The sequence below is a fragment of the Chenopodium album genome, chromosome 18, assembly GCF_948465745.1.
Source record: "Chenopodium album chromosome 18, dcCheAlbu1.1, whole genome shotgun sequence".
Lineage (NCBI taxonomy): Eukaryota > Viridiplantae > Streptophyta > Magnoliopsida > Caryophyllales > Amaranthaceae > Chenopodium > Chenopodium album.
The window spans coordinates 4,598,454-4,622,869 of NC_137851.1; the positions used below are offsets into that span (position 1 = coordinate 4,598,454).

The window sequence follows — 24,416 nt, forward strand, 5'->3', positions numbered from 1 at the left end:
TTATATCAACCAGTTTTCAGTTAATTATCAAATAGGGCTTATTTCTTTTGGGTTGACTAGGCATGTTAACATAAGTTTATTGTATATTTATAGTACAACTTCTTATTCCTTTATTATTTACCTAGAAAAATGTATTATATTTTTTCTTTTTATCTTATTAATTTAGGGTTGGGAAATGGGAAGGAGTTGAGAAGTACTTAAAATGAATAAACAGGGTACATTGTTTGCATGAAGAAGATGGTTTGTTATTTCCTTATCAAGTTGTTTTACTTATTTTTTGAATTTACTTGCAAAAACTGAAAAACATCATGGGACCATCGTAAATATGTAATGGACTAATGGACCAGCCAGTAAAATTATTTACCCTCATCATTAGGAGTGGTAAAAACATGTACTTTAGTCCTTCACATATATAAAGGGGTTATGAAGAGCTAAAATTTAATGGTATCTACTCTAATTTTATACAGTACTTCAAAAATATTTAATATATGAAGTACTAAATAGATTATAATCTTACGTAATCACAGTATTTAAAGGTGAAATGATCATAAATATGTTTTAACTATGTTAATTTTCATAGAAAATGACAAACATAATTTAATGTACATCTGTACAATTTAAGAATCAAATGTATGATTAATTGAAATTTTTATGTAGGCCAAAATTTAATCTTAGTTACTCAAAACTAATAAATAATGAATTATTCACGTGTATCAAGTATAATAGCATAGGACATACAATAGCACATTAATAATTACGTTAGCATAAAATACAAAGAGCTACGAGATGAGACGTACTCGTTATGTCCACGCCTTTTGTTTCTTGTTTAAGAATGATGGTTCAATGAATAGTAACTAGTTCTAGGTACCAACATTACCTTATGAAGGCAAACCACCAAACTATTTCAACCTATCAAATTAATTAAATGCATACAAATAAAAGACATATTTGCATATGGATCATGGAATGGGCATATCCAAAACTTTTTTTCTTAGGTTTTGGTCCCCAAAAGCCTTGCTATGCTTGAGTCCAAAATTGACCTACTAACTTTATTATATGGGTGATCCATGAATAAATAGCAAGTACAAATTTACTACCAAGTAGTTTTTAGGGTTAGCCTTAGACTACTACTCTACAAATGTCCTTTTACTAGAGGTTAAAATTAATGGAGGGTACCCTAATGCTTGCCAATAAAGAGTCAAAAATCTTGGCTAAATAAATATTTAAATTCTAAATTATAAATGTTTATTTTTATTTTTATTTTTATTTTTTATTTTTTTTTTTTGAAATTATAATTATAAATAGTCTATAATACAATATCGATCCTAAGTTAATTAGTGTTGTTAGTGCAGTGGAATTCTATGTCATATGCTCAATGATTGAAATTTAGATTCCTAAAAATAATTAAGATCATGATATTAATCATATTAGAATATAATATATAGTATAGTAATAGTGGTGGCATGGACAAGACCAATATAGAGGAGAAGACATGTAGAAGCAGAAGTCATCAATGACAATATAAGAGCATAATATTAAAGATGCTACGGTTTATTAGTTGTTTAATAAATAATTAAATAAAAGTTGGGTATTTGCGGCTAAGGAAAAAGAGGTTTTTGACCATTTGTTTTAAGCTATTAAACCGTTGCATTTGCTTGATTCCCTCTTAAAATTTAATTACTGGTATTATTTGTAACGTCATGCAAAAACAATTGTAGTTTGTATACGTAACTTTGTGCAAGTGCAGTCATACCATACCTCATACGATAGTAATGATACTATATTATGTTGCTAAAGCTTTTAAATATATTGATCACATTACTATACATCTCTTGAAAGTGATTGCCTTTTCGGATTGGATTAGGTTTACATGACTACATGACTCTTGGGGCCGGGTATCATAGACGATTGTATACTTCACATTCATATATCATATATTCGAAATTAAGGGCCTCTTCTGTTCAACTTAATTTCAGTTCAGTTCAGTTTAATTTCTAATTTTCTTCTCTCATAAACAATTCAATTCAACTCCAATCAGTTCAATTTAATTGTTTCAGTAAATCGGAACAGATCCTAAATTAAATATAAAAAAATTATAATAAATAAAATACAATAACAAATATATTTTGATATATAGAGAGCCACGATATATAATGATATAAGCCAAAATCGATATAATGATCCTATTGTATTGTATGAGAGTTTAGAAACAAGCTAGGGCAACACGACAGCTAAAAAACTTAACCCACAAAAAAAGTATGCATGCAAATAGTGAAGAGTGGAGTGTAACTCACTAAAACAACAAAAATCAGATTCTCTCTCATTCCCATGCATAATATAACGACGGCTAGAAACATATAACATATTAAATCAAACTTAGGATTATTTTATGAAATTTGCCTTAGAAATACACACCCTTAACCCCCTATTCTCTAAACATGTTTTTACCTCGTGCTTAACCCAGTAATTTAGACATGGCTAATTACATCCTCCTTATTACATGTACATGATGTAATTAATTCACTAATCATTTAATTTTGGGGTAAAAGGGGATGCCACTACTTCATCGATTTTCTCTATTTACTTCTTAATTTTATTTCCCATTAAAAAAATAAATTAATTTGTTCTTTTAAGCTAGTAGTATGCAATGCATAGTTCCTCTTAATTTAATTTGTGTAATGACATCACTTATTGGGAGGATCGATTTGTAGTTAATTAAGAACCGTGAAAAGAAAAGGCCTGCATAATACGAGTAGTCTAGTAGTATTACATCATATCGCGAAAAATAATAATAAGATAATTTGAATTGAGATGTAAAATAGACTATAGAGTAGGTACGCAATCAAGGTTTAGTAGTTAATAATACGGAGTACTTTTATAAGATTTAGTTATATACACAGTACATCGTATATATTTTGCAACATGATCGAGCTATTTAAGTACATATACCCCTCTACCTCTTGAATAAAACCGATATATATAGACAGTATATTGCATGAATCATACAATAATACTACTTGTTATTTAATTTTTGATTACGCTGTTCAAACTGGTCACTACATTAACCATAATATATACTATCTATCATGGGAAATTAAAAGTACTTAAATGAATTCTTTTGCGATTTGGGGTGTGATTTTATATAAGCTTGTAAATAAACTATACATCCATTAAATTACAAAACATATTGTAAGGAACTAAAAACTAACTTTCAACGATATAATAATACGATTAATTATTTAAATCGACTTAATTATTAATGCAATCAGAATAGCTTTAATAGTATGCAGGAATAATTATCTAAAAGGTGGATATATATTCTCTATATAATGGTACGAAAAAGGATAAAAGATTGTACTTACATCATAATTTCCTCGAACCATGCATGCATGTGTCTTGTTATAATTTTATTACAATACATTGTTGACGACAAGTACTAATGATTTGAAAAGATGCAATACAACAATATTTTATATGATATGAACTTATACATACAGAGTATGGTATTTCATTAATAAAACTCCCTTCGTTTTTAAAAATTTATAATTTGACTTACTTAAATTGCCTTTTGTACAGTATTTAATTCAATAAAGCACAATTTTAATCATTAACATTGTGGATATGTATAAGTGTATAACTGTGTAAGTGAGTATTATTATAAAGAGAGATAATATTTTATGTATTTACTATAAATCTTATAATAAGATTATTATATTTGTCCACATAAAAAAAATAAGTGCTAATGAATCGATCTTTCTATATCCAAAGGAATTGGAATTATGAAAGTGCATGTATAATACTATATTGAAAAAAAATCAATTAACATGTCGGAATGAAGTATAATTATGAAATTGCATGTATAATATATTGAAAAAATCAATTAAGAAATAAAATAAAAAGTAGTGGATGAGCAGAAAGGGAGGAGACAATGGAAATAATAAGAAGACAATAGAGATTAGATTAAGATAAAAGCATGTGTATTAGCAGACAGTGGGGTAGTTATGGTCCAAAAGATGTTTCCTTCTTATACTACTAATGTTAATATTTATTACCTTATAATAACAAAATAAAAGACATATTTGCTCAATTTGTTAAGGACATGTCAGCACGTGATTACCTCGTGATAGACAAATCCCTTTTGTCATCCTTGTATAAAGTATAAAACCATAAGAAAATGACTTGACATTTGTGTGGTGTAGTTCAGCTATTTATTTGATAATCTATTCATATATTATGCATATAAAATTACGAGTATAAAAAGTTACCATTACACAAATTATTGTAATAAAGTAGATTTGAAGTCACAAAAATTATAATAGAGTAGATTTAAATATTTATTTTACCGTTACAACTATTTATGATTTATTTTTCTAATGGTAATTAAGAAGAAGAAATCTAATTAATCAAACTTCAATTCAAACCCCACAACTTAGTTCATTCCGATTTATAAATAACAAGAGACACTTAACATTAGGAACAAGATAAGAGGGTCTTTACCCTAGGTTCAAGTACACTCAATTGAGAGGATTCGAATCCCATACATCAAAGATATGGAATTATAAAGTATTAACCTTACTAAGTGAGTGCACGTATCGCCGGGCCTATATGATACATAGAGTACGTCTTGCATGGTCTTGAATCTTAATTGTATATATTAGTAGTTTACTTTGCTTCATATGAGGACCAAAGATTAGACAATCTTCTTCGTTTTTAGTCTCAAACAATCATAATTAATCAAATTATTATATCCTAATTAATTTTGCATTGGTTAATTAGAAGATTTGTTGTACCAACACATTCGTACAACACCGTATGATTCATTGAACAGAGGTTTTCAGCATCTCTTGGTATGAGAGCCATATCTTAGTAAGTGTATGTTTAAAACATATTATAATTGGATTAACCTTCAAAACATAAAATTTAATGATGTAAATCCCAAAAGATTTGGCATCTAAGGAGGGATTTTCTTTATAAAATTGCTAATTATTTTGTTTAATCAAATGATTTTAGATTGGGAATGTAATGTAGATTCACTAGATTGCATGTTTATAGTTTTATTATATGGATGGTTGGCTTTTTGACTAGTACAATACAACTGGCAAAATTTGTATAGATTTAAGTTTGCTTGTAGCTTAAGTAGTCAACCTATGGTTATCCATGTTTTCACTTCCACAAAAATTGAACAAATAGAGGACACAGGAGATGAAACTATGAAAGGATGGTTCCAAGTGGTCGGGGATTCGATCCTCATCCCCTCATTCCTATGATAGTATCTTACTGATTAAAAATAAAATTAAAAAAAAAAAAAAAAGTTGTTACTTATCCATGAGATTTAAATAACTCATTTCACATGAGATTATCTCTCTATTATTTATCAATAAGGTTAATCCTTTAAAAGGAGTAAAAATCAAATCACAATGTGATGAAAAAGGCATTTGTATTATCGATATAAAACTTATCTCATGTTGTACATTTACATTATAATGTTAGTTGTTCGATTTAATGTTACTCTAAAATTGATTAAAAGTTACCCAATAATTATTTGATGTACATGCATTAATATCATTAAACATCCGAGAGTGAGGGATAGCTCAAGTTGATAGAACTTCCTTCCTTATATATATATGTATTCTTAAACATCCGTTAAACACAAAAATTAATGGAGAAAATATTAACTCTTTTAATCACTTTTTGAATAAGATGAACAAAAGTTTAAAAGTTCATATTTCAAATATACAAGTTTTAACTTTTGAATGTTATCAAAATAAAAACCTTTACAAATGTTATGTGACCTTGGATGGGAAAGTAGAAGAAATTTAACAGGAAAAAAAAAAAGGAAACATGTATCCTACATTCTCATATGATTACAAGAGAAATGACCTAAATAACTCATTATTGTATTCATCAAAGAGAATGGGAATCAACTGCCTTCATTCCCTTTGTTGCTATTTGTTAAGCCTTTTTTCCCATTCCCTTTACCCTATCCATTCCCCCAAATCCTTCCAACTCCATCCCCCACCCCAGGTATTTCCATTCCCATTCCCTAGCCACCCCAACAACACCATACCACCATCCTACTTCCGACCGAAACCACCGGAAAACCCAGCCCTCTCACCGTCGGTCGTCCCCCCGCCCTTCGCCACACCTCCCTTGCCCCTCGCCGCCGCTCTCCTCTCCCCCCGTAAAAACCTCCCCCTGCAAAAACCTAGAAACAACTTGTATCTCCCCGTAAAACCATCAGTCGGTGTTCCCACCACCCTTGAAACCTTAGATGCTAGGGTTTCGAGGGTGGTGGGGGAGCTGCCGACGATTTTACGGGGAGTGAGAAATGATTCTAGGGTTTTACGGGCTGGGGGAGATTTTACAGGGAGAGAGAAAATGATACTAGGGTCGCGGCGAACGGCGGCGAGGAGATGCGAAGAAGGGCGGCAAGTGGTGGTGGAGGCGCGACGAGTGGTGGAGTGGCTGGAAATGGTGGGAAGTTAAGCAATGTGGTGGTTGGATTGGTGGCAGTGATTCCTTTGTTATTCAAAACAACCAACACCCCAAAAATGGGGGATTTTCATTTCATTCCATTCCGATTAATCCATGCGAACCAAACGACCCCTTAGCATATGGATTAGTTAATCCTACATTCCTACTTCATGAATTCTTTGGAGAATCTAATTACGTCCAATATAAATAATAGAATCATAAATCACAAAAGAGTTGTCAGAATGAGAACATTCTACTTCATGGTAGAGACACACCTTTACATGTGTACTTATATTTGTATTGTATAAATATACAACATTTAGCCCATTTTACTAAATGAAAAATACATTTCTTTGGGCCATAATCTTATATAGGCCCACTTGTGATCCAAATATTAGTACTACTACAACAGATACGGTTAACAATAATAAAAAATCATAGAATTTTACTGGCTACCCCTGCAGCCTGGTGGCATCAAAGTGTTGTACCCAGTGTTGGGCCTCGGGTCAGGGGTTCAAATGCTGGTGTGTGGTGGTGGTGAAAAGTGGTGGTGATTATTTAAAATAATAAGAGGTATTTCAAAATACCTTTCTTTTTCCACCCAAAACCAACTTTATTTTTTAGAACCATTTGTTAATGTGGTGTTGAAAAATAAAGAAATTATTAGAATAGTGTTTACCTAAAAATATTTCTTAATATAGTGTCCATATAGGTTCGGACACTAGCTAAATTACATTTGTCGTGTATCGGTTTAATCATTTATTGTTAAATGTAGTAATTTAACTTTTGCATCATGATAATAAGATTGGTTTAAGTTTAATCTTCAAATGTTATAAATTATAAGTTTAATCGTTTAATGTTACAAGTCAAATGTTAAATGTAACAATTTAGCTTGTACATTATTTACTTGTTTTAACTAGATTGTTTTACTAAAAATATGTAAAGGTAAATTTCTACAAACTCAATTTTGATGGTTCACTACTTTTTTTTGAAGAAACCGGCAGAGAATATTATTAAAGTAAATCAATTTCCGTCAAGGTTAGCAAACTTTGCGGAAAAGGACCAAAACACACAAATTCATCAGAGTTTCTAGTGTCCCACCTAGCTACCAAATGAGCTAAGGTATTCCCTGCCCGATTTACATGAGAAATAGAAAAATAATCAAAAAACGTAGAACTAGCAATAATATCATCAATCAAAAGGAAGAAAGGGGAAAAACCCAAAGACTTCTGTTTTACTCCCGTGACCACAGTCAAAGCATCACTTTCGATCTCCACTCTTGACAGACCCATCCTTCTTGCGATACTCACGCCAAAAAGCACAGCAGCAGCTTCGGCCTCCCTAACTGCCCACCCCATCTTGCCTCTCTTAACAGCAGCAGCACGCACCATGCCTCTGTTATCTCTCACTACCACACCCAACTGGATTTCACTTCCCACCATGGCATCACAATTTATCTTCATAATGCCAGGATCAGGGCAGCACCAAGAATTGTTTGCTGAAGGAGCAGCACGAACCACCTGCGGACAGACCTTCACAGAGTATGCATTATATTCTTGGACCATTTTAGCCATCCCAATAGCCACCAAAGTAGGAGTGAAAGGTTCATCATCAAAAGTAGCTTTGTTCCTACAATGCCAAGCTGCCCAACAGAGGGATGCGATAGTAGAGAGCTCCTCCTTCGTAGCTCTGTCACATAGCCACAAGAATCTGGTTGTAAAACTCTCACCGGGAGCTTGATCGATTAGACCCATAAAGGAGCTAGTAGCCCAAATTTCCTTAGCTGCTGAGCACTCAAAAATCGCGTGGATAACCGACTCCTCCCCACAGCCACATATTGCACATAATTTATCATCAATTACATGGCGATAAACAAGCCTTTCTCGAACCGCAAGAAAACCTTTACATGCTCTCCATAAAAAAGGTCGTAGCTTAGGCGGAGCATTCAGACTCCAGATTATCTTCCACACCTTATCCCAAGTATCACCAGTGTCAAAGTTACCCCCATTTTTGCAAAGCCAATACCCCGATCACACTGTACTCTCCATTTTTGTTGGGCCACCAAAACATAGAGTCAATCGGGTTCCTTGTTGACAGGGGAATAGACAAAACCAGAGCACGTTCATTAGCAATAAACGGTGGGACAATGTTAGGAGAATAGAAGGTCGCACTTTCAACCTCCACACCACCAAAAATATTTTGGGTTTTCATAATAGAGGTCATGACTCTTTATAAAGGGATTCTTCTAGCTCTTGAACATGAGATAAAAAATACTATAATTAAAGGTGATAATCTTTTAGTAATTAACTCTGTTAAAGACAACTGGTCAACACCAATACAGTAAATTGATCATATAGTTAAAGACGTTTGTTCTCTTATTGGCAAATTCGATAATTAGAGCATTTGTCATATCTTTCGAGAGGCAAATCAAACAATGAACCACATAAGTTTATATTTTGTTCTTTTAATTAATCATAATATTTTAATTTATAAAATTTATTGTTATAATATTAGTAATTGTATACGAGTATCTAATTACGAATTAAAAAGTTCAAATAGTGTTTCATCTCGTAGAGTTCGAAATATGTTGCTTGATCATTACAAATTATGATAAATGTATCAAATTAGGTCTATTTCGAGCCATTCGAATTAAGTTGGTCAGATACTCAGATTCAAGTTCTCTCATTGAATTGGAATCAGGTTGGGTCAGTAATTGACAGAATTAGTCCAACTCCCAACACTATCCGACCCGCATTCCATTTCTCTCCTATAACATGGACCCTAATTCTATTAAAAAAACTGAATTTTTAAATAAAAAGGCACTCAGAATGAAAAGGACTTTTCAATAAAAGTTTAATATCAACGATCTATTGATCTCATCCAACGAGTCGATTTGATCCTCATAGTGCCATTTTCTTTTTTCTTTTTTTTTTTTGAAAAATTTCTGACGAAAATTTAAATTAAAATGAAATAAAAAGGAGCATTCAGTATGAGTAGGAGGTTTGATTCCATTCATGAATTTGTCGGATTTATATATAAATTCATCATCAATATGCTCAATCAAATTATAAAGTTATAATCAACCCAAATAAAAATAAAAAATAAAATAAAAATCATCAGAAAAAAAGGATTGAATGCATCAAAAGAGGAACACAAAAGTTCTTCCTTCAGACGACCGTCGTGAGATGATAATCCAAAATCATCATTTGACTTGAATTTGATTAATCATAAATGGAAATCGAAAGAAGATGAAATGATGAAATGCGATTTGCAGAAAATGAAGAAGATGAAAAAAAGAATTTGAGAAGACTCAGGAATATAAAGAGAAGAGGCGGCTAGGGTTTTGGCATTAAAATTAAGTTTGATTTGGATCAAATGTTGTTGGGCTTCTTTTGGCTTTTCAGCCCAATTACTTGAGTCAGTTTTGGTCTTTTAGTTCAGTCTTTCATCTACGTCTATAACTAGCCTTTTGGCCCGTGCCATGTCAGTGTTTAATTTAGCATTACGTATTAAGTTATTGATTGATTATGTTTGGTCTAATCTAGGGTATAACTGTATAACTATAACCAAATTCTACTCCATAATTTGTCTTGGTCTGATCAAATACGTAGTATTATTGTAACTTGAAACCTAAAAATCAAAGTCGGATTTGATTTGTTAAGAATGATCTAAGTTTGACTGAAATTGAGCTTAGCTAACAAATTATGTTCCTAGTTCCAACAATTTCTTCTAATCGTTATTTGAAATTTGAATTAATCAAATAAGTAGCGACTATGTCAAGAAAAAATTGCGTTGACAGCAGATATTATTATATTAATAGAAAGAGTGATACCATCATATGTCTACTTCGTTTTGTTTGTCAAAGTAAAAGTGATTAAAACGTGGTGTTTTTGGACATAGCTAATAACTTGACCTAAGGGCTTATTCTGATTTACTAAATCGAGCTGAACTGAACAAAATTGAACTAAAATAAATATTTTACGAGAGAAGAAAATTAGGTAATGAACTGATTGGAGCTGAACTGAAATTAAGTTGAATAGAACAAGCCATAAGTGACATAAATTTCATATGTGGTATTTTGTAGTAACTTTTATCATCATGACATGTATGACCTACAAAAATACTACTCAATTTAAAATTTGCATAAAATTGATCATCTAAATACAATAAATATGTAAAATTACCATAAATTTTGTTCAAGTTATCCTTAGAGCCTTAAACTAACCGTTTTTCAATAAAATTAACGATAATCTACTTTATACAACATTTAATTTTTTTAAAAAATATTTAATCACCCTTTCTTGGTTTAAAAAATCAAACATCACTTGGGGATTAACTAGTTTTGTACTTCAGAAGTTCACATATATTATATATATATGGAGTAAGAATATATAATATATATATGGAATAAGACTGTATGAGCACTTTAGAGACCGATCTGCTCACATTTATCCCACTCTCAAAATGCTTAGCCCATTTAGGCCCTGTTCTCATTAGATTATTTTCAATTCAATTCGGTTTAATTCAGTTCAACTCTAATAAGTTCAGTTCAGTTCAATTCAGTTCAGTTCAGCTCAACTCAGTTCAGTTCTAATAAGTTTAGTTTAGTTCAATTCAACTCAACTCTAATAAGTCCAGTTCAATCAATGAGAACAAATCCTTATATTAATCAGGCTGAACTTGAAGGATTCTGGTACAATAACGTTGTAAAAACCGATTTTATGCGGTGCATGCGCACGAATATATGGACTTCCGAGTAACAACTTTGAAACAAAAAAAAAAGGTTAACATATTCTTCCTGCATTTACATAAAAAAAGGAAAAAAAAAAAGAAAAAAAAAACCTTTATTACAGTTGTTTTTATTAAGTCTGTCCTATAAATTAGTTTGCCGCTAACAGATGCAACAATTTGTTGAATAATTTGAATCCTATACAATTTGATACAAGGTTCGAATTCTTTAGCAATTGAGATTTTTATTTTAGCTAATTATCCCCAAATTCAAAGTTTCATTCCCTAATTTATTCTAATTAATCTCTTAATTGTTCATCTTCAATTGCTAATCTACGCAGATTTTACATTTCGATGGATTGTGGTTCGGTATCATTGAGGCAATCACTTGTACCAAATTCTAGGGTTTCGTTTCAATCCCTAAAGCCCTTCAATTTAACGCCTAATTTCTTTAATTCAAGATCAATTCCTCGTATTTTGATGGCTGATCACAAATTCAATGCTGCCCTCCATGTCCAAGCTCAAAAGGTAATTTTTTTTAATTTTTTTTTTATTTTCTTTCTTCCCCTCAATTTGTTTCATTTCATACAACTTATATATATTTATGAATTTGTTATAGGAGAATTATAGTTTGGTGTTTACATATTAATTTTATTTTGAGAATCATGTCAATTAAATGATTTATTAAGATGCTAAAATAGGGGAAACTATTGCTAGATTAGCTGAGTGTTAGATTGATTTGCAGTTGTAGTTGGTTCGGTGCTAGGCGGCCGAGTGATGTAGGCTGGATTAAGGATGATTGGTTTAATTTTGCTCTATGGAAGTTGGAGTAATTTCTCAAAACACGGTAGTTTTGCAAGAATAGCTGATATTTGGATTATTCTGCAGTTGTTGTTGATTGGGTGCCCGAAGTGCGAGTAATGTAGGTTGGATTGAGGATGATTGATTTATTTTCCTCCATGGAAGTATGGGAGGAATTTTCTAATATAGGGGAAACTCTTGCAAAAATTGTGAAGTTTTTGATTGTTATGTCGGTTAAAATTGAGGATGATTGGTTTGGTTTTCTTGTGAACCTCAACATCCCTTTATTTATTTGCTTTTCATTATTTTGCTGGAGAGCTGCTAGGTTTTCTCACGAGATAGCTTGGTTTTATTATTTTGCATATTGTGGGTGTTTGGTGATTTTTTTATGCCACAGAGGAAGTGTTTTGGAAGGGGGGATTTTTGAGTTTTTATATGCTATACTCGAGTTTTGTATCAGTTAGTACTTAGAAGGAGAGTAATCATGTCAAAACTAGAGTTTGTAAGGACATTTAAGGTTTTCTAAGCTTGATTTTTTTGTTTGTTTGTTTACTCTGTAGTCTGGTTCTGGGTATGTTTCTTCGGCAGTTTCATCAGTTGGTGATGTTCAAGAGCGTAATTTGAAAATCAAAGAGTGGGAAGCTAGAATCCTACAAGAGGAAATGGCTGCTAGTCAGGGTATAACTATTAGAAGACAGCCACCAATTGCTCCTCCTTCGGGTTATGATGGTCCATTTGAGGTTCAAATACAGGATACGTCAAACACTCCTCGTAACATTTTGGAGGAGATTATATGGTACAAGGATGTTGAGGTTTCACAGGTATACTAATCTGCTACTTCCTGTCGATAATGTTATTATTCAAGTGGTCTCTCACACTTGTGCCCTTATTAGTTCAAGGAAAGAAGACCTCTTGATGATTTGGAAAAGGCTATTGATGATGCTCCTCCAGCAAGAGATTTTATTGGCGCTTTAAGAGCAGCTTACCAACGGACAGGATTACCTGGTTTGATTGCTGAAGTTAAGAAGGCTTCACCTAGTAGAGGCATTTTAAGAGAGGACTTCAATCCAGTATGGATGCTTCTTTCTCTTCTTTGTATTTTGTTTCATATTACCTTCTATGCCACCCTTACAAAAAAAAAAAAAAAAAAAAAAAAAAAAAAAAAAAAAAAAAAAAAAAAAGAGAGATCAGGATACATCTCGTATGAGATTTTAGACGTTCTTGTTGCTGTGTGTTTTCCTGGGCTTCCTCATCTTTTCCTGAGGCTGTGTCTTATTAGATTTTATTTAAGCCTTGATGTAAGGATGCATAATTTCTGTACAGTGAATTGATATCATTTCATATCTTCTGGCATGCAGTGGTTGTTTTCCTTGGCTAAAAAATCATTTCATCTGCTCTTTTCCGAGCTGTTAATTTGACCTCAGATTTCAAGAATTTTTCTTTCTGCAGTATGCTTGTTAACTTTGTGATGACTAGGCTTGTTTTCAACCATATAAGAATTTTTAAGTATGACAGTGAGCTACACCAGACTGGTCACATTGCAATACTTTTGGTATTGAGAACCAAAATGGACTGCTTCTGTAAGTTTACTACGCAGATGATTATCGTATTTGACTTTGTTTAGCTAAATATCTGAATTGGATAACACAGAGATTGCAAACCAACTATTGACCCCCTTTTTCTCCTTGCATATTCACTATTCATTGGCCAGAGTAGAAGTGGGTGAATGTAAAAGTGTTTTCTTGCAACAATCAATGTATTAACTATCAACTTTTATGATAGGTAGAAGTTGCTAAAGCCTATGAGAAAGGTGGTGCTGCATGCCTCAGTGTTCTGACAGATGAAAAGTTTTTTCAGGTTGAACTCTTGTGGCTCTATATCTCTGCATGTCGTTATATTAGCTATTTAATTGAGTCATTGATTTCCTTCTAACTTTATGTCTTTATGAGCAGGGATGTTTTGAGAATTTGGAGGCTATACGCAATGCTGGTGTAAAGGTTGGTATACGATTGTCCACTGCGACTTATGTCCATAATTTGAAGTCATTCATCAAATTAAACTTACTTTTGCCTTGCAGTGCCCTCTTCTATGCAAAGAATTTATAGTAGATGCTTGGCAAATATATTATGCTCGCACCAAAGGAGCAGATGCTGTTCTTTTGATAGCTGGAGTTCTGCCTGATCTGGATATTAAATACTTCCTGAATCTATGCAAGAAATTGGGGTTGGCGGCTCTTGTTGAGGTTTGTTTGCAAAGTTCCTTTTCGCTCTACCACCGTTGGTTTCCATGATTCTGCTCTAGCTTCAGCTGGTGCAAGTCTGTTATGAGCTGTTATAACTATTTGGTTCCTCCCATGTAAATCCTGTTTGCACTTTGCATTATAAACCAAATACTCGTCTCTAAAGCTTGGATGCCATGATATGACATGGCACCTTTGTGCTTCAATATGTTCCAAAAATCCAAGATAATCGTTGTCCTTAGGTTTGAGTAACACCATCATAGGGAGAAGTTAGAGTATGTTATTTATACAAAAAGTCATGTTATAACCATTTGTTTAGATGATTTTTGATTGGTTGGCATATTTTTGCCGTAAATTTTAAATAGATTGCATGAGTTCTTTGGCTTTAACACATGAAGTATTCCTTTTGTGTATGCTTTTGCTTTTAAGGTGCATGACGAAATGGAAATGGATCGTGTGCTTGGAATTGAAGGAATCGAACTTATCGGGATCAACAATCGTGACCTTGGTAATACTTTCCTTCTCATTTTAACTTATATTTTTGATTAGTTGTCATCTTATTAGTGAAGTGCATAGAATATTCTGTCATTCTAAACAAGTTGTGCAACTTGCGCCTGTCCAGAGACGTTTAAGGTTGACATTGGCAACACCAGGAAGCTTCTTGATGCAAGACGTCTAGAGATTCTCAGTGAGAGAGATATCATAGTAAGTGTTTGTTTTGATTCTCTTGTTTGCTTTGTAGTGACTAGTGGCTGCTTGTTTTAAATTTCCCCTTCTCCATCTTTTCTGCGGTTCCCCCAGTATTTTTTCTTATGCCAAACTCCTTGATTTCAGGTGGTTGGAGAGTCAGGCTTATTTACACCTGCTGATATTAATTATGTTCAAGAGGCTGGTGTGAAAGCGGTTAGTTCTGTAAATTTTGTTGCCATCTATGCTGAAATGATCCTAAATATTGGGTGCATATTTTTGTTTAAGTAGCATAGTTTCCTGGAACTTTCTTGCTCGGCCTATATCATGTATGCGATTCAGAGGTTTTATGATCCTTCCAATCTATAACAGCAGTTAAAATATATATTCTCCCTCTAAAATTATAAACAAGTGCCGTTGATTGGAACCTTTTTTCTTGGAGGGGTGGGGGGGTGGGGGGGAACTGTGGTTGGAAAGATCTGTTACCCATAGGGCACACCTCTTCGAAAGCTACAAAAACATAGTTTTCACACCAAACTCAAGGTAGGTCAGCGAATATTTTCCTTATAACCTTTGTGTAATTAAGCCAAACTCAAGGTTGCTCAATGAATGTTTCCCTTGTATCCTTTTGTACATCCTACACAAAGTGTTCTCTAATGTGTTGTTTTCTGTTTTAAAGATAATTATTTGTCTTTGTAGGTTTTGGTTGGGGAGTCCCTTGTCAAACAAACTGACCCTGCCAAAGGAATCGCTACTCTATTTGGTAAAGACATATCGCCGTGAGTTGCTAAGTCACACAATGCCGGCCAATTACAAATCTGAACCAAGAGACATTCACTCTGTCTTCTTTAAACTCCCTACGTCGTGCATTGCCCAATAAGTGCAGAGCTAATGGTTGTCTGTTTGCCCTGCATCTCAAATATGTTGTATGTTGTTGCAACTCTGATTAGATAGTATATTTAATAAAATTGACGCATGTAACAGGAAAAAAATAAGACAATGCATTAGAGAAATAAAGGAGGGATACTATTCTTGATGCCTTAGGTGTTGGACACACTTGAGCTGACCGTGTGTTCTATAAAAACATGTTCAGAGGCGTCAAATTGTATCTTTACATGTAGCAGAACTATACATGTTTTGTTTTGCGTTCTAGATTTGTAGCCCTAATAACCCATAATTTGTAGCCTCAATAAAACAGTGTTGTAAAAAAGTACATAATAAGCAAGTTTTTATATCAGTTTCTTCAAGTTTATTTATTTTTTCATTGTGTAGTAAGCTTAAGAAAATGATATGTAGCACCGTGAAAGCTACGTATATAAAGAGCTAAGAAGTTAGAATAATAAATTAAACAATCGACATGTAATTTTGTTATAGACTAAAATGATACGGAGTACTCCGTGTTGATTTAAGAAATGAATTAAAGTGCTTACTCCGTATTTGTGGTCATAAGTGCTAATTATATCATCATTATGATAAACTTAATTAAGTGATCTCAATTTTACTGTTTATAAATGTGTGATAGAGGCAGATTATAAGTTGACCTTTTGGAAGACTGAAGTCTATGCATTAACTTAACATAGCTTACGACTTACGAGAGCATTTATCGCCAATTGGAAACCTTTCATTATATAACCATAGGCTTTATGTTCAATTGACCTCCTAGATTTTGGTTTATTTCATACTTTCATCTTAGTTTTGAAAAAAAAAAACTTACTCAATTATTAACTCCTTTGTTTTAAAATAAATACCTCAATTGACTTTTTATACAAGATGGAGTACATACTATTCTTATACTTCCTCCGTTTTTATTTTATTGCACCATTGGGACTTTTACACTATTCACTTAATCTTTTTTAGACATTATTTGTGATTTATACTTTAGGAAAAATAGTCATGTGGGATCTAGTTAGATTCGTATCGAATTCTACTTTTCAAATATCAAATTTTTATAATTTTTACAAAAGTATAATTGAAGATATTGATAGCTAAAGTAATGCATTGACAAGCGTAAAATCTCTTATGGTGCAATAAAAAAAGAACGGAGGAAGTATACTACTTTGACTAATACTCCCTCCGTCCCTTAATACAAAGCCTCTTTCTAACATTTATTACTCACATAATATAGAGAAAGAGGTTTTTAATTTAGGGATGGAGGGAGTATTGAATTTTTACTATTTTATACATAAAATTTAACATAGTTATACTAGTAATTGCTAGAATGTCTCAAAGCACAATTTTCAAATACGGAGTATTAACTTGTTAAAATCTACATTTATCGATATGGCTTCAGTAATTAAAGATATCTTTAGCTAAAGTTCTAGCTTTGGCAAGTGTGTCAATCAAATTAGGGAATAGGAAATTTCACACGTCATAAAGTTTGGAAAAAAAAAATTTCAAACAACAACAAATTTCAGTAAAATACTCTATATATTTTTTGAAAAATGTTTTACGACTTTCAATTCGTGATAATCGCAACAGTTTGACTTTTACACTATTCATATATAGTCCCTAGTTTGTGTGTATTTTTTTTTTACCAATATACTCCATATAAAAAACACGTGGTGTCACGTAATATATTTTTGGATGAGTATTTAGTCTTTATTTATATCTTTATCATATTAACTTTTTATAATTCTTACTAATATACTATATATAATTACAAATATTAATAACTAAAGTTGTATATTGACATATTTGTCAATCAAAATGTTGCGATTATAAGTATGATAAAACGAAGAAAGTAAATAAAGTAAACACTGTACATTTTGCGAGCTCCGGAATCAATAGTGTGCAATTGTGCATGTGCTAACAATGATCCATTTGGCCGGTGTAAAGACTAAGGGAGACACCCCCACAAAAAAAAAAAAATGGGTACACTTAACCACTTCTAGTTATACAATTGAATTCAACATGTTTTTTTGTTGCAAACTTAAAATAAAGGTTTTTATTAAATTTACGAATCCAAGACCACAGTCCAGTAGTCCACCAGTCTAGCACTATAATAATAAGTGGGTACTTTGACCATGATTGAACTTCCCACTTTTTTCCTGTGTTTATGTTTATATTGGTCTGTGCTATTTTACAACTTTCCCAGATCATCTTTACATTTTTCTCTCTCCTCTATTTATACCTACCAAATTCCACTCTTTTTTCTTCACCAAAATCATCAAATCCTCTGTTTTTCTCTCTCAAAAATTCACACTTCTCACAAAGTTTCAATCTTTACTGATCTTTTTTCACAAAGTTTCAATCTTTTTGATAAAAATGGCTGCATCATCTTCTCTTTTATCAAATGCCATTTCTTCTTCTATTAAAACTTGCCAAAAGTCTAAATCTTTTGCATTTTCTCCTGCTAAATTTGGTGAAGTTAGGTTTAAATCTTCTGGGTTTTCTCTTACTAACAAATCCCTGAAGTTTAACTCTGCAAATCAGCAATCCTTCAGATCTTTCACTTGCAGAAACTCTTCTGATCGTTCAGAAAGTATGCAAAACTTCAATTTTCACTTTATAATTTTTTTTATAGATATTTTAGAATTATGTTGCTAATTTTTTTTTTATTTTGTGGGCAATTTTCAGATGATAAGGTTCATGAATTCAGTGTTTATGAGATCAATGAGCGAGATCGTGAAAGTCCTGCTGTTCTGAAACTTAGCAAGAAGCCTGTTTTTGCTCTTGGTGACTTGATTCCATTCACAAACAAGGTATTAATTTTGACCTTTTTTTTTCCTGCATTTTCTGTTTTTAAAAAGAAATTAATTTTGTATAGATTAATTTTGTTTTAGATGTTATTTGCTTTAAGCTTGATCGTACCTTTTGTGTTAATTGGTCTAGATTTCTAAAACTGTCACCATTCTCACCAATATAGTTTTTTTTTTTTTTTTTTTTTTTTTTAACAATGCGTAACACTTTAATGCGCACTTTAATTCACGTACTTTTTACCCTTTTATGCCGGTTAATGCGCACTTTAATCATTATGTATTTAGCTACGGAGTATGAAGAAACTTTTAGAGAGTGATCCAACAGCTTATACGGAGTACTAAGCACTTTAATAATACGGAGGAGTACTTGTAGTTTGTACTATGAGTAGTATTTTTTTATATGAATACGAGTACAATGTACAAAAAAATTAAGATTTTACTTATTATTCAATCGTGAAAGTGTTTATAAGAACGTATTTTATTTTGGCAACTTCTCAATAATAAGGGTGAAAGTGAAACTACTTATGATTTCTAAAAATTGAAAGATAATGGTAATAGCTTGTGATGGCAATTTCCCAACAATTTTTTCCTTGACTTTTTTTTTTTTTTTTTTTTTTTTCCGGTATATTTATGACTTGATTATATTTAAACTAGATTAGTAATTTAACTATTATTTATAATTCATTATATTTTTAAATAAACAAAAAAAAATATTTTGTATACTGGACAAAATATATAACCAAAGTTATTTTTATTTTTTATTTTTTTTCTTTATGTATATAATGAAATGAAAAATGAAACAGTGAATTATACAAAGAAGTTTAAAATTTTAATGATCAATTAGTATCATTTTCCATTTTATTAACTAAATAATTAAGTATTTTAAACTTGTATGTTAAAAACTATGGGTAGGGATACTGATTTATTTCTTCAGATCATTAGATATAAGACCATCTCCAATGGTGACACTCAAGTGAATATTTTTAGGAGAAAGATATTATTTTTTGCAATGTATACCAATAAGTTGGTATTTAAAGTTAGCAACTCCAAAAGAAAGTTGTTAATTTTAGATACTCAACTTTGAGTCTCATTTGACAAAAAGTGTAGGCCCCTTGTCAATATTCTAATTATTTTGTAATTTATTTAAGTTTTACCTTTTTTTTTAATCTTACAATATTTGATATTAAAAATGAATGGATTTGGTGAGCCATAAATTAAAAATGACATTTGTATATTTTAGAGAGTCTCACCATTAGCAAATTAGGCTTCACATGAGTTGATAAATTGAGAAGTGAGTATCGTGTCACCATTGGAAGTAAAAAAAACAACTCATTTTGTATTACAATACTCAAATTTGAGTTTTACCATTGAAGATGGTCTAAGGCTAGATGTATGAAAAAGATAAAAATTGTATTGTAACATAAATAATTAATATAGTTGTATTTACGGTTATTGCACCAAATACCCCCTAGTACTTTGATAATTCTGATAATTCACCAAATACCTATGAAATTTTCTAAATACACCATATACCCCTGAGTACTTCGATAATTCGCCATATGCCCTTAATGACTAACGGACGGGTTAAGTATACCACGTGGCAACTTTTTAGCGGCTCCCTTTTAATTACTTAATTATCAAAAAATCTTTAAAAAAACTTTACAAAAGGGGAAAAAAAAACCCCCACACCCCAGCCACCACTGCAAGAACCCAAAGAACCCAGCCCCTTCTCCTAATTCCAGCACCGGAACATCCCCTGACCACCTAAGCCCCTTCCTCTGCTTCCGACGCCGCTGCCGTTTCTAACTGCCCACCCCTACTAATTCCCCTCCCCGAAATCCTAGATCCACACCCTCCCTTTCTCTAACTCTCAAAACAACCCCAACCACCTCGAAAAACCTAAAAGCCTTAAAAAAAAACCCCCTACCACACTTGAAAAATCCCGATTGGCTCTCCCACACCCTCGAAAACCCTAGCCGTTAAGGTTTTCGACGGTGGGGGATGGCCGATCGGGGTTTTCCAGTGGTGGTGCTGGGGTTTTTTAAGGGTTTCGGGTTTTAAGGGGAGTAGGTTTCAAGTGGTTATGTGGTGGTTTAGGCGGAAGGGGAGGATTGTCGATGGCAGGGGAAGCCAGTGCGGGGGAGGTGGGTCTCGGTGCCGACGGTGGTAGGGGTTAGGCAGGAGTGGTAGGTGAAAATGGTGGCTGGTTTTTTTTTTTTTTTTTAAGTTTTTTTTTTAATTTTTTAAATAATTAATTTAATAATTTAAAGAAAAGATTAAAAGAAAATCAATTAGAAATTGCAACATGGCATAGTTAAGCCTTAATGACTAACGAAATTAACGTCCGTTAGTCATTTGGGCATTTGGTGATATTGTTGTTAAACTCGAGGGTATATGGTGTATTTGAAAAGTTTCATGGGTATATGGTAAATTATCAAAGTACTCAAGGGTATTTGGTGAAATAACCGTTGTATTTAACACAAATTGGGATAGTGAACAACATATATAATTTGTCGTGCTTTTGAAATATAAATAACTAAAAATTAAAAAAATAAAATAAGATTGATTGTAAAAAAATATATGCTATTAGTAAGCCGATTCCCAATAAGAAAAACATTTAAAATTTCTAAATCGAGAATACATGAATTGCAATGGCAATGGCAATGGCAATATCATTTATTTCAAAAATGCATCATTTTTTAAATTTTTGTTACAAAATTACTGCAAATATAATATAATTAAAGATTTGAAGGAATAATATACTACATAAGGGTTAGGGAATAGTGTATGTACTCCTTATATATGCAAAGCAGTAGACATTAGAATAATATTTTGTAGAAATGTGAATCACCAAATATAAATTTTGTGTAGGTAAGTAAATGGTTTGGTCAATATTTTTAGTATAATTTACAATAAGCAGTAGATGTCATCGTGAAAACAATAAGCAGTAGATGTCATCTTGAAAAAAAATAAAAATTGAGAAAAAACAGTTTCCAAAAGTAACACAAGTCATTTATAAAGTCTGTTTCTTCCTAGTTTATAGTTTAATATTACGTTATAGATGAAATAATATAGATATAAAATAATAACTTATACAATAAAAGATATGAAAAATATGTGATTCACAAATATATTTTTTGGTAGGAAAGAGAATCACAATTTAATTAATGATTTGATAAATTTATATAAAGTATATTTTATAATAAGAAGTAAAATCCAAAAAAAATAATAATAAATAAATAAATAAAGATTTTGAAGGGAAAAAACAGCACCAGAAAATGACACGTGTCATTCCTGGTGTCTGTTTTACTATTATGTTATTGATTGTATGGATTGATATTGTACACTTGTACTTGATGAAGTAATACTCATTTGTTATTAAATAATTTCACCATTTGAAGATTCATATGTGTTGTTACACAATCCTGGGAAGTTGATAAAAGTACATAGTTAAGAGGTAAGACTAATATGAAATATTCCGATATGACTATGTTTTCCTTTACATATACTCCGTAAGTATTAAGAGACGGTTAAAAAGAATTAAAATCAACCAAAAAGGGTACTCATAATTTGTGATGGAACAGTTATACACAGGGGACTTGGAAACAAGGCTAGGAATAACAGCAGGAATATGCATCTTAATCCAAAACAAGCCAGAAAAGAATGGAGACAGATATGAAGCAGCATACAGCATGTACTTTGGAGATTATGGTCACATGTCAATCCAAGGACCATACTTAACCTATGATGAATCATATTTATCAATCACGGGCGGTTCAGGGATCTTCGAGGGAGCCTATGGACAGGTGAAATTGCAACAAATTGTGTATCCATTCAAGATTTTCTACACCTTATATTTGAAGGGAATTAAGGGTGACTTGCCTAAGGTGCTCCTATGTAAGCCGGTCGAGCCTCACCCTGGTGTTGAGCCCTCTCCTGCTGCTAAGGCCACTCTTCCTGAAGCTGCTATCCCTAATTTCACTGATTGATTAAGTAGTTAGTAAATAATTATGTGTTAAGTGACTTAAGCTGAGCATCTATCTATGTTTTGTTCGTTTAGATTTAAGGGAGGGTCTAGTTTGGTTGTGGACTTGTGTTAGTATGGAGCATTATTTTAAATAGTCGTCGTTTTACTTAGCTTGTTTCTAATGAATAAATTCGTAATATTATTTGTACCGAATAATTATTTTGTGTTAAGAGTTAATTAATTTAGTCAAGGTGTGAATGTCCACACTCCAATTCTTCATTGCATTTAATGTAGTAGCCAACCCTAATTGCCACCCTCTAAGGTTATAGCCCACAATGTAATAGTGGTTCTTACTACTATAAATAGCCATGTAATTTCACTTGTATGATACACAAAATATTACCAAGAGTAATACATAAAAGTAGTAATACTTCTCTTATTACCTTCTTCTCTTAATCCTCTAATTTCTATATATTTCATAACACGTTATCAGCACCATCTTCAATCAGGTATACTTATACCGATTATCCAATTTTTACAAAGATTCAATTTCTTTCACAAAATATATTTTGAGGAGTATGCTCTATAGTTGCCCATATGGGATCCTCTATACCAGAAACTCACAATATATTTCTCCACAAAATTACTCCACATAATTAGCCATGTTGATTAAAAATGAGGATATCAATACATACCTTATTTATGATACTTAGTTTGGTAACTCTCATGCATGGTTATAGAAAGTAATATATAATTACTTTTGCATGTGGAAATATTTTTTGTAAGCATGTTAATAGAGTAAATTTCATGGTCACACAAATCATGTTTATACTTACTTACTTGTGCATAATTACTAAAATGAAAAAAAAAATGATGCAGCCTTTATATTTATTTAATTTTTAGATTACACACTTTTATGTTTCTTTCAGTTTTCGAACCCTTGACCTCATGAATAGATTAGGGTTCTCGGACCACTACGGCTTGCATCCCAGTGTGATACTTATTTACGTTTGTAAATATTAATAGTTTGATTACGATTATTTTACCAGTCTACTAGAACATTGTATGATATTTTTACAGTAGTGTAAAGCTGAAACGGATAATTTACCCCCCTATAAAAGGCGGATTACACCCCCTTATTTCACCATACAAACCTTATCCCCTCCTTAAACTTTACTCAAATTATCTCCTCTTCTTCTTCCTCCATTTACACCGGTCATACACCATGTTCCCCGTCAACAACCGACAACCACCACACCCCTTTACCTTTGAAGAAGATTTAAGGAAATTAAAACTATATTTAGTTTTAATTATGGCCCTAGTAGTTTTATTAATGGCAATGATGATTTTCATCATTTTACATAAGTAACGCTCGGTTTTTCGACAAAGGGAATTCATGCATGTAATCTCCGTAGTACTTCAAGTTTTTTTTTTGTCTTCTAGGTAGATTATAAGTGCATTTTGTTATAATAAATGTTTCTTTTGTCTTATCATTAATGTATGTCATTAATATTATTATTATTGTTGTTGTTAATGTTGTTGTCGGTGATGTAGTAATAGTAGTAGTATTTATTGTTATTGTTATTATTATCATTGTTATTGTTATTATTGTTGTTGTCGTTACTAACGTAATTATCATGTTTAATTTTAGCTTAACTTTATGTACATCATAATAATAACCCAAGGGGGAGAAGCAAATATGTTTTAAATGGATTATTATTATGATTACAAATTGATTACTTTAATTATCACTTGCTTAATTGGCTTAATAATAATTACATATTTGATTGTAGTTAAAATGGGAGACTTGATGAAAAGACAA

At 32.0% G+C, this 24,416-nt stretch overlaps 2 protein-coding genes and 3 non-coding genes across 6 annotated transcripts; 2 read left to right on the plus strand and 3 right to left on the minus strand.

The window, feature by feature from the left end:
- Positions 1-9,290: 9,290 nt before the first annotated feature.
- Positions 9,291-9,387, minus strand: LOC145593356 (small nucleolar RNA Z162). Its single transcript, XR_014102698.1, has one exon. It is a non-coding gene; the product is annotated as a small nucleolar RNA Z162 (small nucleolar RNA).
- A 71-nt stretch (positions 9,388-9,458) lies between these two features.
- Positions 9,459-9,530, minus strand: LOC145593348 (small nucleolar RNA Z105). The gene has a single exon (XR_014102691.1). It is a non-coding gene; the product is annotated as a small nucleolar RNA Z105 (small nucleolar RNA).
- A 55-nt stretch (positions 9,531-9,585) lies between these two features.
- Positions 9,586-9,687, minus strand: LOC145593355 (small nucleolar RNA Z161/Z228). The gene has a single exon (XR_014102697.1). It is a non-coding gene; the product is annotated as a small nucleolar RNA Z161/Z228 (small nucleolar RNA).
- Positions 9,688-11,263: 1,576 nt separating this feature from the next.
- On the plus strand, positions 11,264-15,972 carry LOC145592776 (indole-3-glycerol phosphate synthase, chloroplastic-like). Of its 2 annotated transcripts, none has more exons than XM_081649287.1 (11): positions 11,264-11,420; positions 11,544-11,730; positions 12,564-12,824; positions 12,903-13,073; positions 13,786-13,860; positions 13,956-14,000; positions 14,081-14,245; positions 14,672-14,750; positions 14,865-14,947; positions 15,077-15,145; positions 15,629-15,972. In XM_081649287.1, exons 2-11 carry the CDS (start codon positions 11,557-11,559, stop codon positions 15,710-15,712), a joined length of 1,206 nt encoding a protein of 401 aa, XP_081505413.1. In that variant the 5' UTR covers positions 11,264-11,420; positions 11,544-11,556; the 3' UTR covers positions 15,713-15,972. The 2 variants fall into 2 exon arrangements, with proteins under 2 accessions (XP_081505413.1, XP_081505412.1); XM_081649286.1 differs by having other exon boundaries at positions 11,266-11,420; positions 12,897-13,073.
- Positions 15,973-18,010: 2,038 nt separating this feature from the next.
- Positions 18,011-22,917, plus strand: LOC145592777 (allene oxide cyclase, chloroplastic-like). Its single transcript, XM_081649288.1, has 3 exons — positions 18,011-18,410; positions 18,506-18,630; positions 22,212-22,917. The coding sequence occupies exons 1-3, from the start codon at positions 18,194-18,196 to the stop codon at positions 22,614-22,616; spliced, it is 747 nt and encodes a 248-aa protein (XP_081505414.1). The 5' UTR covers positions 18,011-18,193; the 3' UTR covers positions 22,617-22,917.
- The last annotated feature ends 1,499 nt before the right edge of the window (positions 22,918-24,416 follow it).

What these genes read in the sequence shown, in the direction of transcription:
- LOC145592777 (XM_081649288.1), top strand. Translation starts at nt 18,194, where the DNA reads ATGGCTGCATCATCTTCTCTTTTATCAAATGCCATTTCTTCTTCTATT. An exon ending in CTCTTCTGATCGTTCAGAAA is followed by an intron (nt 18,411 to 18,505) that starts GTATGCAAAACT and finishes GGCAATTTTCAG; the next exon opens with ATGATAAGGTTCATGAATTC. An exon ending in TGATTCCATTCACAAACAAG is followed by an intron (nt 18,631 to 22,211) that starts GTATTAATTTTG and finishes GTGATGGAACAG; the next exon opens with TTATACACAGGGGACTTGGA.
- LOC145592776 (XM_081649286.1), top strand. Translation starts at nt 11,557, where the DNA reads ATGGATTGTGGTTCGGTATCATTGAGGCAATCACTTGTACCAAATTCT. An exon ending in TAAGAGAGGACTTCAATCCA is followed by an intron (nt 13,074 to 13,785) that starts GTATGGATGCTT and finishes CTTTTATGATAG; the next exon opens with GTAGAAGTTGCTAAAGCCTA. An exon ending in AAGAGGCTGGTGTGAAAGCG is followed by an intron (nt 15,146 to 15,628) that starts GTTAGTTCTGTA and finishes TTGTCTTTGTAG; the next exon opens with GTTTTGGTTGGGGAGTCCCT.